Source organism: Silene latifolia, chromosome 5 (assembly GCF_048544455.1).
Source record: "Silene latifolia isolate original U9 population chromosome 5, ASM4854445v1, whole genome shotgun sequence".
Classification (NCBI taxonomy): domain Eukaryota; kingdom Viridiplantae; phylum Streptophyta; class Magnoliopsida; order Caryophyllales; family Caryophyllaceae; genus Silene; species Silene latifolia.
This window is the reverse complement of record NC_133530.1, coordinates 74,353,119-74,369,084: the sequence shown is the minus strand read 5'-3', so window position 1 is coordinate 74,369,084 and position 15,966 is coordinate 74,353,119. Positions and strand designations below refer to the sequence as shown.

Genomic DNA, 15,966 nt, shown 5'->3' with positions numbered 1-15,966 from the left:
CAGCCCCATTTATGGAGGAAAGTCGGTTCCTTTCTTACCTAGAAAGATGGAGGGCGATGAGAGGAAGAGATAGACGCGAAAATCACTTGATTCGGATAAGAATTGAGCAAGTTATGGAGTTTTGAAGATTTGTAAGAGAAAGGTGTAAAAATGGTGTTTGTTGTTGAAGGTGTGCTGAAATTTTGATGAGGAAGATGTAGTTAGGGTTTTCTTCATGACTTTTATGAGGAGGAAAAAGTAGTATGTGAGCCCCATAGTCATACTAAGCCCAACATGCAAAATTGAGTCGATATACACCAAAATTTACGTTTCAAGCCCACTACAACTCAAGACGGAAAATATTATTATTATTATTATTATTATTATTATTATTATTATAAAATGCGCACAGCTTTCATTATAATAAAAACAAAATGTTTACATGAAATTGGTGGGGAGCCGAGAGACAATCTGGGCTCCCACACCCTTAGCAATAGTAAAGCTAATACGAGTAAAAATGTAAGCGGCTACCCGAGCCCCAGCATCCTGAGATACCGAGAATTTCTGGATCCGCTTGAGCAAGGCAACAGCATCCGAACTCAACTCCCCGAGTGAAGAGAAAGAGAAAGGTAGGAAACCATAACCCGCTACCGCGCACAAATCCCCATACTTAGCACACTTTCGCTGAGCAGCATCAGCGACAACCCGGCCCGGCACAAAATCTGCCAACCCAGTCTGAGTCAAAGGTGAACAAGTTGAATGTGTCATAGTGGTAATAGTGAGGGTACACAAGCCAAGAGGTCATGGGTTCGATCCTCACTATTACCATTATTATTATTATTATTATTATTATTATTATTATTATTATTATTATTATTATTATTATTATTATTATTATTATTATCAGACCAAAATATTTATTTTTCTATAAGATAAGCTTTTAAAAATATAATATTTATAAAAATCGTGTTTAAAAATGAAATTAGTTAAATTAAATAATTTAATATCTAAATAAGACAGTAAAATGGTTAATTAAATTATAAATGTCAAAATGGAAAATCCGCGGGTGTTACAATCACCCCATCTTTTTAAAAAGTTTCATCCTCTAAACTTGAAAGTAGAATGAAAGGTTATATAAAAAAAAATAAAACTGAAATTTTGGAATCGGTAGCCAAAACATTCAAAAGGTTACTTATCGTATGAATATGTTAAGTAATGAGATATAGATTTCTAACAGTTATTCGTCTCACATTGAAAAATAATGTAGGTGTGATAAATATATACTACCTATAAATAGTTGAATTGTTCCACATCAGAAGATTATCATAAGGTGGGGTGATCTCATGATTATTATAAATATGATTTATCCTTGAAACTTAGGTATCACCCCAAATATATTGAATCCCTCAAAGTATACTTATTATATAAGAGACTTTAAACATAATCTTGAATTAAATGTTAAATTTTTAAAGTTGTAACATTTTTTTTAGGTGGGAGAAAGAGCGATAAAATGGTCAATATTATAACGGAATTTTTTCATGGTACCCTCGAATTTTGATAGATTACACATAATACCCCTAATTTTAAGTTTCTACATATAGTACCCCCGTGTTTACTTTTTTCATAACGTTGTTACTCGTATGAGTAACTAGATGAGTAATTGAGCATGCCATGCTATTTATGTTTTGTTATTTAGGTATTAAATATTAGTTTATTAAATAAAATATGGATTTAGGAATTAGATGATGAAGTGTTTGCGTAATAGATAACAAAAGAGAAAGGCGTCACAAGTCATAGGGGTAATGACGTTATGACGGAAGTTGTCAAATGGTAATCTGGGAAAGAAAAAGGTGAACACAACGGGACCATTTGTAGAAACTTAAAATTTGAGGTACCATGTGTAATCTATCAAAGTTCAAGGTTACCCTGAGAAATTTCCAAATGATATAGTTAATTAAATTTTCATTTAAAGAGAGAGATATCCGTACCAATAAAACAATAAAGGAGGTATTATTTTTTAATTGTTATTTTATTGTCACACCATCAAACTTAACGTCAATTTAACAACCTTTACATTAAGGGGTTCCTTGAGCAAAAAAAATGGAACCTCAAGTGTACCATAGACATATTTTTAAAAGTAGGGGTAACATGGAAAATCTTACAAAATTAAGGGGTACCACGGGAAAATTTTGTATCTCAACATGATAAAAAAATTTTTAGAAGAAAAACACCGTACAAATATTAATGGAGAGTACTTGATCATATTATTAAATTTAATAATTATTAGATATAATGAGTAGCAGTTGTCCATATTCGGTTTTCGGGATCTGGTTGGATGTCGAACTAAGTGCAAAAAAGATGGTGTAATTCTGAGTATAAGGTGGGGTGATTATATGATTATAAATAAGAGTTAAACCCACGTATATATTAATCTTTTAATTTTTTTGAAAGAGCTATTTTAATAATAGTTAAACCCACATATATATTAATCTTAGACATAGAATGTGAACATTAAACCCTTATAACGTTTTTTTTTTTTTTTTTTTGCATTATAAATAAGTTAATTATCCCGTTGCAACGCACAGGCATTTAAACTAGTTATAATATAAGCATAAAGTATTTATGGTATATAATTAATTAGGAGATAATATTGTGTCTAGGCGCAAAACTTACGCGGGAAAATTCTAGCTTTGTTAATCTTTTAGGAGGGGATTGTTAGGTTTTGATTAAGTCTTATCTTATAGACTTACTAAAAGTCTTGTCTCAAAGATTACCAATAATTTTACCCTAATTTAAAAGCGACGCCTCTCTCTCCATCTTCAAGCTGTAAATTTCCAATTACTTTTTTTTTGTTTTGTTTTTCTTTTCACTTTTATTATTATTTGTTGGTTGTATTGCTTCGTCCTAATTATTTGTTTGACTAATACGGAGTATTTTATTATTTGCGACTGATATTTTAATGAAAGGGGTAAATAAATAATTGTGACGAAGATATAGTATATGATTTAGTTACCTCTACTAACATGATGACCACAAGTATTAATTTTAAGGTCACTAGATTTTTAAATTGTTGTGTTTGATTTATTTAGATTGTATTGTTATTTGTGGTTTGGATCAGACTCATCGGTCCGAATCATTTGTTTACCATTGATTAAAATATTGTTCACACTTTACACATAGATGGGAGAATCTAGGGATGCCACTTCGTCGAGCCCGTTCATCTTAACTCCTCAAATTGTGTGTAAGGAAAGAGCTGATTATGAGAAAGTTTATGGTTATGATGGCTTTTTAGCAACACCATTAGTTCAGGTGTTTTATGTTCGCGTTTCCACTAATTTTGATGATGGGAGACCATGTGAAATCCACGGCTCAATTCGAGTACTTGAAGGGTCTGACTGTCAGTTTCATCTCTATGATTGCGACCCTGAAGATTCCGAGACCATATATCAAAGCGGCCACTTATCTTTAATTGGCCCTTATGATGGTGCTATCCTTCACTCTATGAAAACCAAATTGAAATTCGAGCTTAAGGATATGATTCGTGGTGTCGATGTTGTGAATGAGAAGCTCAAATTGGATCTCTCGACTGAAGATTCGTATGACATGTAATACTCCGTATTTATAAGTCTTGGGGTACTCTATCGAGTAGGCCTTACTCTGTCGAGTAAGGGTAAGTTGTGTTTTAGAAAAGTTTCTGACCTGTTGGGTACTCGATCGAGTAGCTGGGGCACTCGATCGATTAAGGGGGTACTCGATCGAGTACCTCGGGTACTCGATCGAGTAGCCGGTTTTACGGGGAGTTTTCTCGTGTTTTGTTAATTATGCGATTAAGGTATATAAGCTTTGTCGTCATTATTCTAAATCACTTTTGCAAAACCTAAATTACTGTTTAAGAGAGAAAGCAAGCAAGTTCTTCATCCTAATCGCATTATTAGCAATACCCGGAGTTTGGAAGGTCAGTTCTTAGCTTTGATTATACCGTTGAGTTCCTTGCGTCGAGGGTAAGATCTATGTACCCTTTTTATTGTCTTTCCTTTGATTTGGTTAAACCCTAATTTAGAGATTTGGGAGTTTATGTGTAGTATGTGATTTGGTAGCCTTTATATGTTGTATGATAGGAGGAGGGATCATAGAGGAAGCTTTTGATTCAAAGAAGAGAGACCGTCGATTGTGTGCTTACCGGGTAGGATTTCATACTCAGTATTAGTCCCATAATGGGATATTGGTTGATGTGTTGTGTTTGGTTGTTTGATACAGTAATTGTATTGTGATTGTGGTTGTGATCGTTGTCTATGGTTCGCGAGGCGTGGCCTCGGTTGAGTGGGGTCATTTGCGGGAGTGGCTTCACGCCCTAGTTTCGCCTTCTGTGGAACCCGCCACAGAAGGGATGTGCACATTAATGGACAGGGTTGTCGCTCACTATGTGGAGCGGGGATTTGGTGGGTACGGCCGCGGTCCCCCATCGGCGGGGTGGGTCCAGTGGACGATCGGTGATTGAGATGATTGGATTTGGCGTGATTGTGTATGTGTGACGTTAAGTCATGTCTGTTTATCTTATTGTTAATATATATTGAATTGTGTGATTAGTACGACCCGGTGTTGTTTTGTAAACCTGCGGTGATCCATTCGGGGATGGTGAGCAGATATTGAGCAGGTATTGAGATGAGGACTGGGATAGCTGGGATTGCCACGACATGATGATAGGAGTCTTCCGCTGTAGCCTATTAGTTATTTACATTTCAGTTGGAATAGTCAGTTTGAGGACATATATTATACATTTGGTTTGGTTTTGAGAATTGTAACTCTTCGCTAAGTATTTATATTTAAACGTTGTTTCTTCATTGTTTATTTGATTATCATTGCCTCGGGTAACCGAGATGGTAATGTCTTCATACCTGAGTGGTCCTGGTAAGGCACTTGGAGTATGGGGGTGTTACAAATGGTATCAGAGCGACGATCCTGAAACCTGTAACCAATGAACCTAATGAACATAGGGAGTCAATTAAAATGAACCCGGGGTAAAAGTTGTAGGAGCTAATGCAAAGGCTTGGGAGACGTCCTAAAGTCGCGAACTTGCCCTACAATTTTGAACCGGTCACATGGGGGGTGTATTTCAAGGTCATATGTGTTGTTTGGTTAGCTTGTGTAAGAATGTGATGAAGTGTGTTAATTGTTGGATGTTTATAAGGTGGCATTTAATAGCATGATATAATGATCTTGTAGATCGTACGAAAGAATGCGTAGCATTATATGCTTAGTTATGATATAATATGTGGTTATATAAAGTTTTTAGCATGTTAGCATATGATATAGCATGCGGGTAGCGTTTCTGAGTTAGCGTGACTCGATCGAGTGGGACTGACTCGATCGGGTGGGTTTTTGACGATTTTGAGTCCAGAATCGTGTTTTTGGGTACTCGATCGAGTAACTAGGGGTACTCGATCGATTAGGGGCTACTCGGTCGAGTATGTTAGAGATCAGAAGGTTTGTTAAGGTCTGATGTTTGGTTACTCGATCGAGTATGTTGGGCCCTCGATCGAGTAGCCCGTTACTCGATCGAGTGTGTTTGGGAACTCGATCGAGTAGGTTCTGGGCAGCGTGTTTTCGTGTTTTGGGTTTTAGTACGTGTGTTTATGTTTACCCCTTTCTTATATATAGTTTTAAGATGCCGCCCAAGAAGACCGCTTTGTATGCGAGAGCTGAGCTTATGAACATAGATGACATCGTTAAGATGTTGGAGCATCAGGATGCCCTCACTGAGGCTTTAAAGACTGTGGGGAAAGATAAGGATAAGGATAAGGAGAAGGAGGTTGATCATTCTAAAATCAGCCTCTATATAGCGAGGTTTAACCCGAAAGAGTATAAGGGAGTTGGGGAGCCTAACCTTCTCGATAGTTGGCTTAGAGAGATGGAGAAGATATTAGATTTGGTTCACTGTCCTGATGAGATGAGAGTGGAACAGGCTGCGTTCTATCTGAGGGAGGCAGCTGGCAAGTGGTGGGATACAGTGAAAGTGAGTGCTAAGGAGATATATACAAACCAAGGCTTACCTGCTATACCTTGGGAGGAATTTCGTAGGGCTGTGAGGAAGGAGTTTGTACCGAAGCATGTGAGGAGTAAGTTGAGAGAAGAGTTTGACAGTTTTATGATGACCGCTGAGATGTCTGTGGCCGAGTACTACAGGCGGTTCAATGATAAGTCTAGGTATGCTGAGGATATGGGTTTGAGTGAAGAGAATTTGGCACTGAGGTTTGAGAGAGGGTTGACCCCTAAGATTATGGATAAGTTACCCGTGGGAGTCCTTACTGATGTTAAGGAAGCTTATGAGAGGGCTGGGAGAGCTGAGAGGTTGGTAGAGATGGCTCAGGAGAGGTCAGGTGGTGAGAAGAGGAAGTCCGAGAGCGAGGGTGGTGGCCAATCTAATCACAAGAAAGGCAACCACAATCAGTCTAAGGGGTTTTCTTCTGGGTCAGGATTCAGTGCTGGGGCTTCCTTTGGGCGTGGTCGAGGAAGTGTTAGTGGTAGTTGGGGTGTGACCTGCTATAGCTGTGGTGGTGTGGGCCACAAGAGACATGAGTGCACAAGTGCACCGGGATCTTTCCAGAGACCTGCGCAGAGCTACGCGAGCAACAGACCGGCTGGATCATGGCCAAACCGGGAAGTCGAGTTACCGAGTGGAGGCAACCGCAACGGCGGTAATTCTTATCAGAAACCACCGACGAACAACAACAACAATCAAGGGTCGGGTGCTAAGCCGACCACCTCGGCCAAGATCTTGTCCAGGAGGTGGACGAAGACCGATGGAAAGTTATTCATGATGGAGAAGAAAGCGGTGAGGAGGATGCTCACGTTATCACCGGTACTTTTCTTGTTAATGGTGTTCATACCTTTGTTTTGTTTGATTCGGGGGCTTCTCAGTCGTTTGTATCTTCGAGTCATGTTAAGCGGTTGGGTTTGACGGTATATGAGTCTGTTAGTGAGCAAGTTTTTATACCTTCGGGTGAGTCTGTATCATGTGGGAGGTTGTTTAGAGATGTATCTATGATAGTTGGGCAAGTTGATCTACCTGTAGACTTGCTAGAGTTTCCTTTTGACGGTTTTGAGATGATAGTCGGGATGGATTGGTTAGGAAAGTATAAAGCTAAGATAGACTGTCATCAAAAGAAAGTGTCTTTAAGAGGTCCTAAGGGCGTTAGTGTGTCTTACCGTGGGTTTCTAGTCAAACCCAAAGTTAAGTTGATTGCAGCTGTTACTTTGAAGTCTTATCTGAGGAAGGGATGTCCTTTGATCTTGTGCCATGTGACAGATGACCGGATAGAGAGTCCGGCAGTGGATGAGATACCAGTGGTGGGAGAGTTTGCCGATGTTTTTTCAGAGGAGATTCCGGGGTTGCCGCCGGGAAGAGGGATAGATTTCATAGTAGAGTTGAAACCAGGGACGGGGCCAATCTCTAAGGCACCGTACCGCATGGGTCCTAAGGAAATGGAGGAGCTTAGAAAGCAGTTGGATGATCTGATAGAGAAGGGATACATTAGACCTAGTGTATCGCCGTGGGGAGCACCAGTTCTTTTCGTTAAGAAGAAAGATGGGAGTTTGAGGTTGTGCATAGATTACAGGGAGCTGAACCGAGTGACGGTGAAGAACAAGTATCCTTTGCCAAGGATAGATGACCTGTTTGATCAGTTGAGTGGCGCATCAGTCTTTTCTAAGATTGATTTGAGGTCGGGGTACCATCAGGTGAAGATTAGAGAGGTGGACATACCAAAGACGGCTTTCACGTCAAGGTATGGTCATTATGAGTATGTGGTGATGCCGTTTGGGTTGTCTAATGCACCGGCAGTGTTTATGGATTTGATGAATAGGATCTTTAGACCGTTTTTGGATTAGTTTGTAGTGGTGTTTATCGATGATATCTTAGTCTATTCTAAGACTAAGGAGGAACATGAGGAGCACCTAAGGATCGTGTTGCAAACTTTGAGGGACCATGAGTTGTATGCTAAGCTATCCAAGTGTGAGTTCTGGTTAGAGAAAGTTTCTTTTCTGGGGCATGTGATCTCTAAAGATGGGGTAGCTGTGGATCCGGCGATGATTGAGGCAGTGACAAAGTGGGAAGCACCGAAAAATGTTGCTGAGGTTAGGAGTTTATTGGGTTTAGCTGGATACTACAGACGGTTCGTGAAAGATTTTTCCAAGATAGCTAGACCTATGACAGCGTTGATGAGGAAAGAGAACAGGTTTCGTTGGGATGAGAGTTGTGAGACGACGTTCCAAACATTAAAGGAGCGTTTGACCACAGCTCCTGTCTTAGCATTGCCTGAAGGGACCGAGAACTTTGAGGTTTATACAGATGCCTCGAAGAATGGGTTGGGATGTGTGTTGATGCAGAATGGTAAAGTGATTGCCTATGCTTCTAGGCAATTGAAGCCTTATGAGGAGAACTACCCTACTCATGATCTGGAGTTGGGGGCGGTGGTGTTTGCTCTCAAGATTTGGAGACATTACCTTTATGGAGCAATCTTTAAGGTATTTTCTGATCACAAGAGTCTCAAGTACATTTTCACTCAAAAGGAGTTGCACATGAGACAGAGGAGGTGGATGGAGTTGATTGGCGATTATGACATGGAAATCATCTACCATGAAGGGAAAGCCAATGTTGTTGCTGATGCTTTGAGTAGGAAGAGTGTACATTCTCTGTGTACAGCTCTATCTTTGATGAGGCTGAGAGATGAGGTAGCGAGGTTTGGGATACATATGATGCAGAAAGGAGACGCCATGGGTGATATGACGGTACATCTTGAGTTTTATGACGATATTCGAGGTAAACAGGCGTTGGATCCCAAGATGGTGGAGTGGAGAGCTGGGGTAGAAAAAGGGACAACGTCCCGATTTTCTATTCATACAGACGGTAGTTTGAGGTTCGATGGTAGGTGGTGTGTCCCTAATGATGAGGAGTTGAAAAAGACTATCATGACAGAGGCACATTGTACACCATACTCAGTACATTCGAGTGGTGACAAACTGTACAAGGATTTGAAGAAAACGTTTTGGTGGCCTGGGATGAAGAAAGAGACAGTTGAGTTTGTGTCCCGTTGTTTGACATGCCAGAGAGTTAAAGGGGAACAGCGAAGACCACAAGGGAAGATTCAGTCTTTAGAGGTACCTGAGTGGAAGTGGGAATCCATTTCCATGGATTTCATTGTGGGTTTACCAAAGAGTCAACAAGGTAACAACATGATTTGGGTAATAGTGGATCGACTGACCAAGTCAGCTCACTTTGTTCTAATGAAAGATACATGGACTAAGGCACAATTGGCTATGGCCTATCGAAAGAACGTGCTTAAGTTACATGGAGTCCCTAAGGACATAGTGTCTGACAGAGATGCGAGGTTTATATCGAGGTTTTGGAAGGAGTTGCAGGAATCGTTGGGAACAACCTTGAAGATGAGTACATCATTTCATCCTGCGACAGACGGACAGACTGAGAGAACAATCAAGACTCTTGAGGATATGTTGCGAGCTTGTGTGATGGACTTTGGTGGTAGCTGGGAACAGAGGTTGGACTTGATCGAATTTTCTTATAATAACAGCTATCACACTAGTATTGGTATGGCACCGTTTGAGGCTTTGTTTGGGAGGAGATGTAGGAGTCCAATTTGTTTGGGACGACGTCTTTGAGGCAATGGTTTTAGGACCAGAGATGGTGCATGAGATGGTGGAACAGTTAAGATGATCGGGGAACGGATGAGGGCGCTCGGATAGGCAAAAGAGTTATGCGAGATCTACATCGCAGGACATAGAGTTTCAAGGTGGGGACAAGGTTCTTTTGAAAGTGTCTCCTATGCGTGGGGTTATGAGATTTGGGAAGAAAGGCAAGTTGAGTCAGAAGTTTATCGGGCCTTATGAGATCTTAGAGCGAGTTGGGGAAGTTGCATATCGTCTGGCTTTACCAGCTGCATTAGAGAGAGTGCATAATGTGTTTCATGTATCACAGCTGCGGAAGTATGTGAGTGATCCATCACATGTGTTAGAGGCCGAGAACTTAGAGCTAAATGAGTCCTTATCATATCTGGAGGTGCCTAAGCAGATTCTAGACCGAAAGGTTAGAAAGACTAGGAGTGGTGAGACAGTTCTGCTCAAGATCCTTTGGTCTAACCACGAGACCGAGGAAGCTACATGGGAGCCAGAGGAGGCTATGAAAGAGCGTTACCCTTTCCTTTTTGATCAGGTATGTATGGTTACGGGGACGTAACCTTGTTTCTTTTAGGGGGGTAGGAGATGATCGCGAACAGTTTTTAAGAGTTTCATACCCTTTTTGTATGATGTGTCGGTATGTGTGTCGGGAAGAGTTGGGTTAGTAACACGTTTTATGTTGAATTTTGTTTTGGTTGTTGAGTCGGGAATGTATGGGAGTACCTTTGTTTAGTAGTGGTTTGAACTTCGGGTACGAAGTTCCTTTTAAGGAGGGAAGACTGTAATACTCCGTATTTATAAGTCTTGGGGTACTCTATCGAGTAGGCCTTACTCAGTCGAGTAAGAGTATGTTGCGTTTTAGAAAAGTTTCTGACCTGTTGGGTACTCGATCGAGTAGCTGGGGCACTCGATCGAGTAAGGGGTACTCGATCGAGTACCTCGGGTACTCGATCGAGTAGCCGGTTTTACGGGGGGTTTTCTCGGGTTTTGTTAATTATGCGATTAAGGTATATAAGCTTTGTCATCATTATTCTAAATCACTTTTGCAAAACCTAAATTACTGTTTAAGAGAGAAAGCAAGCAAGTTCTTCATCCTAATCGCATTATTAGCAATACCCGGAGTTTGGAAGGTCAGTTCTTAGCGTTGATTATACCGTTGAGTTCCTTGCGTCGAGGGTAAGATCTATGTACCCTTTTTAATGTCTTTCCTTTGATTTGGTTAAACCCTAATTTAGAGATTTGGGGGTTTATGTGTAGTATGTGATTTGGTAGCCTTTATATGTTGTATGATAGGAGGAGGGTTCATAGAGGAAGCTTTTTGATTCAAAGAAGAGAGACCGTCGATTGTGTGCTTACCAGAAGGATTTCCTACTCGCATATTAGTCCCATAATGGGATATTGGTTGATGTGTTGTGTTTGGTTGTTTGATATAGTAATTGTATTGTGATTGTGGTTGTGATCGTTGTCTATGGTTCGCGAGGCGTGGCCTCGGCTGAGTGGGGTCACTTGCGGGAGTGGCTTCACGCTAGGGCAGAGCAAAAAATCCGATTATCCAAACTGATCCGATATCCGATCTGAATCCGATCCGAATTTTTGGATATCCGATCCAAAAGTTAAGTTTGGTTTGGATATCTTATCCGAAATCTTTGGTTTTGGTTTGGATATGGATATTAGAATTAAAACATTTGGATATCCGATCCGATCCGAAACTATAGTTTTCTAGTATATTTTCGAGAAAATAAAATTTCATTTGATACAACAACTTAATTAATATTTAAAATATTAGAGAAATATCTAGGTAGTACTTAAATTTTATGTCGAGAACATTGGAATCAGAATACTAAAGAAAATCATCATGTAAGACTATGAATATAATCGTGGTTCAAACTTACTTTTAAAGTAAATTCAAAAGTATGGATATCCGATGGATATCCGCATCCGATCCGATTATTTGGATACCCGAACATTGGATATCCGAAACATTTGGTTTGGATATTGGATATCTAACTTCAAGATTTCTAATATGGATATCCGATCCGAACTAGCACTTTGGATCAAATACCCGATCCGTACTCTGCCCTACTTCACGCCCTAGTTTCGCCTTCTGTGGAACCCGCCACAGAAGGGATGTGCACATTAATGGACAGGGTTGTCGCTCACTATGTGGAGCGGGGATTTGGTGGGTACGGCTGCGGTCCCCCACTCGGCGGGTTGGTCCAAAGTGGACGATCGATGATTGAGATGATTGGATTTGGCGTGATTGTGTGTGTGTGTGACAGTTAAGTCGTCTGCTTTATCTTATTGTTAATATATATTGAATTGTGTGATTAGTACTGACCCCGGTGTTGTTTTGTAAACCTGCGGTGATCCATTCGGGGATGGTGAGCAGATATTGAGCAGGTATTGAGATGAGTACTGGGATAGCTGGGATTGCCACGACATGATGATATGAGTCTTCCGCTGTAGCCTATTAGTTATTTACATTTCAGTTGGAACAGTCAGTTTGAGGACATGTATTATACATTTGGTTTGGTTTTGAGAATTGTAACTCTTCGCTAAGTATTTATATTTAAACGTTGTTTCTTCATTGTTTATTTGATTATCATTGCCTCGGGTAACCGAGATGGTAATGTCTTCATACCCGAGTGGTCCCGGTAAGGCACTTGGAGTATGGGGGCGTTACATGACAGCTTGAAGGGTGTCGTCGAAGGAGCACACGACTCTGTGTATGTGTACTATGTGGTATTCCGGTTTGCATTGTATGGCTATGTGCATGTTACAGTTACCAAAAATGATAATGATGACAACAATTGTGATACTGCGGATATTTATGGAAGTGTTGTCGCTAGTTATGATAATGGTAGGATCTATTGCGGTGATGAAGAGGATGATCCGGCGATTGGCAACACATCTTTTTTACCATCCGTCTTGTGTACCTTTGCGTGTCCTGGTTGGGACACGCATCAAAATGTCTAGAACTGTGGTGGTTGTGCCATCTTATTCTACCCTCGCCATCGAAGTAAGCTTGTGGAATTTGAATGGCAAAATCGCTAATCATCGGTTACTGTTTCCAGGTTACTTACAATCCGAAGATCCCGCCTATATTCAAACACAATATGCTTGTGTTAAAGTGCAGATTAAATGGCAAAATGCTTATCTGGATCCAAATATGGTGCGAGAAAGACCAAAGGTGACGGCCACTCATCATCCATATGTGCTTAAATGTCACAAATATTATCCTACAACCAGTTGTATAATAGCAATGTACAACCGCCTCAAAGTTGTTGAGTTCTTACTCAAAGTTGTTTAGCTATTTTAAAAGTTATTGAGCTATTTTACGAAGTTATTGAGTTTAATAATTATTCTGTTAAGCTCAATAACTTTGTACCATAGCTCGACAATTTTGTTAACAAAGCTCGACAACTTTGTAACAAAGCTCAACTATATTGAATAAGTTGTATATATAACCAGTTGTATAATACATTAACTGATTTAATGTTCTGTTTTTGGATGTCCAATCTCACTTTGTGATCTTTTATAATCAGGAACTGCACGATCAACATCTTTTAGCAAATTTTGTCCCAGCGTAAGTGGCTCTCTTTAAGTAACCATCTGTTTTTACAAGTTCATCTCATGCGTAATTCACTTATGTTGCTTATACTGATAAAAATCGCCGTTTATTCAAGACGCTTTTATGTTATATATCTTAGATTAGTAGATTACTGATAGATATAGTCTTTTTTTTTTTTTTTTTGGCAACCGACAAAAAAGATTCCTAGGCCGTAGTCATGGCTCGCCGTGCTAACTGGTGAGCCACACCATTTCTTTCCCTACAAACATAACTAAAACATAAACAGTGAAAATTAGCCGACAGGATAGTGATGTCATCAAGGATGCCTACAAGAAGATAATGTCTTTTTCCATATCCTGCCCATTGGATTAGAAGTTGTAAGCAATCTGAAGAAACTTCCACATGAAGGAATCCGCCATTTCTAGTCCATATAAGAGCCTTTAGAACTCCTATAGCTTCGGCTTGTAATGGGTTCTCTGAAAAACCACTTCCATTACCATTACAAATCACTCGACCTTCCGAGTCCATAGCAACCCATCCCCATGACGCATCACACGACTTCCGCCAGCTTGCATCAACCATAAGCCTGACCATGGAACACGACCCAAAAGTCCCCGCAACATATACTGGATTTCCATTTCGAAGGGTATTCAATTCCAGCATTTGATCCGTTTGTCCATGCTCTTGGATTGCATTAACTTCTCGTCCTACCAAAGTCTTAGATTCTGAGGTAGCGTTCAAAACGTTTCCAACCAGACGATTATAAACCAGGAAGAAAACCTCAGGAATGAACCTTTTTCCCCTGAATCTGACATCGTTACGCAAGTTCCATATAGACACAATAATAGCAAGAAATTGAATCACTTTTACCTCCCCGTCATCAAAAGTGCGTAGGTAAAGGATCCAATTGATAATCCAGTCTCTAATACTGATGTGTCTCGTTTGAGCGGTGTTCACCCCCAGGGGTGAGCCTGCCCATATCCTGGCCGTTATCGCAGAATCCTTGAAAATGTGATCCACAGTTTCGATAGTCTCACAGAAGGAATGACATAAGCAGCATGAAGCGTTCCATGGAATCTGGCGCTTCTTGAATTCCTCCCCAACTGGCAGTGAGTTGGAAAAAATCTTCCAGATCAAAATTTTCCATTTTCGTGGTCCAGGTAAATGCCATAGGCGAGAGCCACAGAACTCTTTTTTATTAGCATTCAATCTTGTTTTATACCGCACAGTTGCTGTTCGATTGAAGAATTCACTAAAGACCATCCCATAACCGCTTTTAACCGTGTATGATCCATGTTGTGTGGCGGGCTAAATGGGAACATCCTCAATCTGGTTAGTTCTAGGTACCGTGGCTAAGATCCTATTTGAGACATCCTCAGGAAAAAGCAATTGTATGACTTATTGATTCCATCCACCAGAATTTAGCTGAAGATCCTTGATAGTGAGGTCTTTAAGAAAATCAAATTCTTGTTCTAAGATATCATCCTTCGGATCCGGGCATTGTCCATTGACCCACTTGGTGGTCCAAACATTCAGATTAGAAGAAAAATCAGGCTGCCAACTCAAGTTATCCAGAATGAGTCCAACAAGAATCACCAAAGATTTTTTCTCAGAAGGTTAAGGTGAATAAAGAGTTTTCCTTCGAAACAATTCTCCAAGCATGCTTAGATAATAAAGCTTTATTGAGACATTCAACATTACGAATACCCAGTCCGCCCTCCTTCTTCGGCAAGCTGGTAAACATCTTGCTACACCAATGTATGGACTTCCCTGATCTAGACCCTGCCCACCAAAAATGTGACAGAAGAGCGTTTATCCTCTTCGTCACACTTACCGGTATTTTGAACACCGATAGAAAGTAATTAGAGATGTTGGATAGAACAGATGAGATCAAGGTGAGTCTCCCCACCGGTGATAGAAAGACCCCATTCCATGAAGAAATCCGCTTGTTAACATTATCCAGCAGGCCTTTGAAAATTTCTTTCTTAGAGCCTTGGAATTCCGTAGGCATGCCTAGATATTTCCCAATACCCTTATTGCTTTTAATGTTGAATGTCTTAAGACACCTCCGAACCCTACGAAGAGTCATGTTTGGGCTAAATAGCAGCCCACATTTCTCCTCATTCAGCATTTGACCTGATGCGTTACAGTACTGGCCAATAATACCCCTAAGAACCGTCGCTGCATTTCCTTTGTCCCTTATAAAGAACACTGAGTCGTCCGCAAAGAAGAGATGGGTTAGTGGTTGTACACCTCTGCAGATCTTAACACCCTTAAGAGTTCCATGAGCCTGAGCGGAGGTTACATTGGAAGATAAGACCTCCATACATAATAGAAACGAATAAGGCGATAAGGGATCTCCTTGTCTTAGACCGCACTCTGGTTTGAATTGCTTAAGAGGGGCACCATTGAAAAGAACTTCATAGGAGACCATAGAGACACAGTTCATTATAAGTCGTATCGTATTTTCAAGGAATCCAAACTTGTACAAAACAGCTTGAAGGAAATCCCATCGGACCCGATCATATGCCTTACTCATATCTTCCTTGAAAGCAAAACTTCCAACTTTTCCTTTTTTTCTGAGAGTTTATTTTGAATATTGCCTCATGCGCCAAAAGAATATTGTCTTTGATGCTTCGTCCAGCAATAAACGCATTTTGAGAATTCCCCACAAGATACCCCATGATTTTGGTCATACGATTAGTTATGCATTTTGTTATGACTCG

General features: G+C 40.3%; 1 protein-coding gene across 1 annotated transcript in view; it reads left to right on the top strand.

Annotated features, from left to right (window-relative positions):
- The first annotated feature begins 2,753 nt into the window (after nt 1-2,753).
- LOC141657559 (uncharacterized) overlaps nt 2,754-15,966 on the top strand; it is a 57,601-nt gene continuing 44,388 nt past the window's right edge. Inside the window, exons 1-3 of the mRNA XM_074464831.1 lie at nt 2,754-3,584; nt 12,360-12,859; nt 13,215-13,255. Coding sequence (XP_074320932.1) covers nt 12,398-12,859; nt 13,215-13,255 — 503 coding nt within the window. The 5' untranslated portion in view covers nt 2,754-3,584; nt 12,360-12,397. The remainder of the gene's footprint in view (nt 3,585-12,359; nt 12,860-13,214; nt 13,256-15,966) is intronic.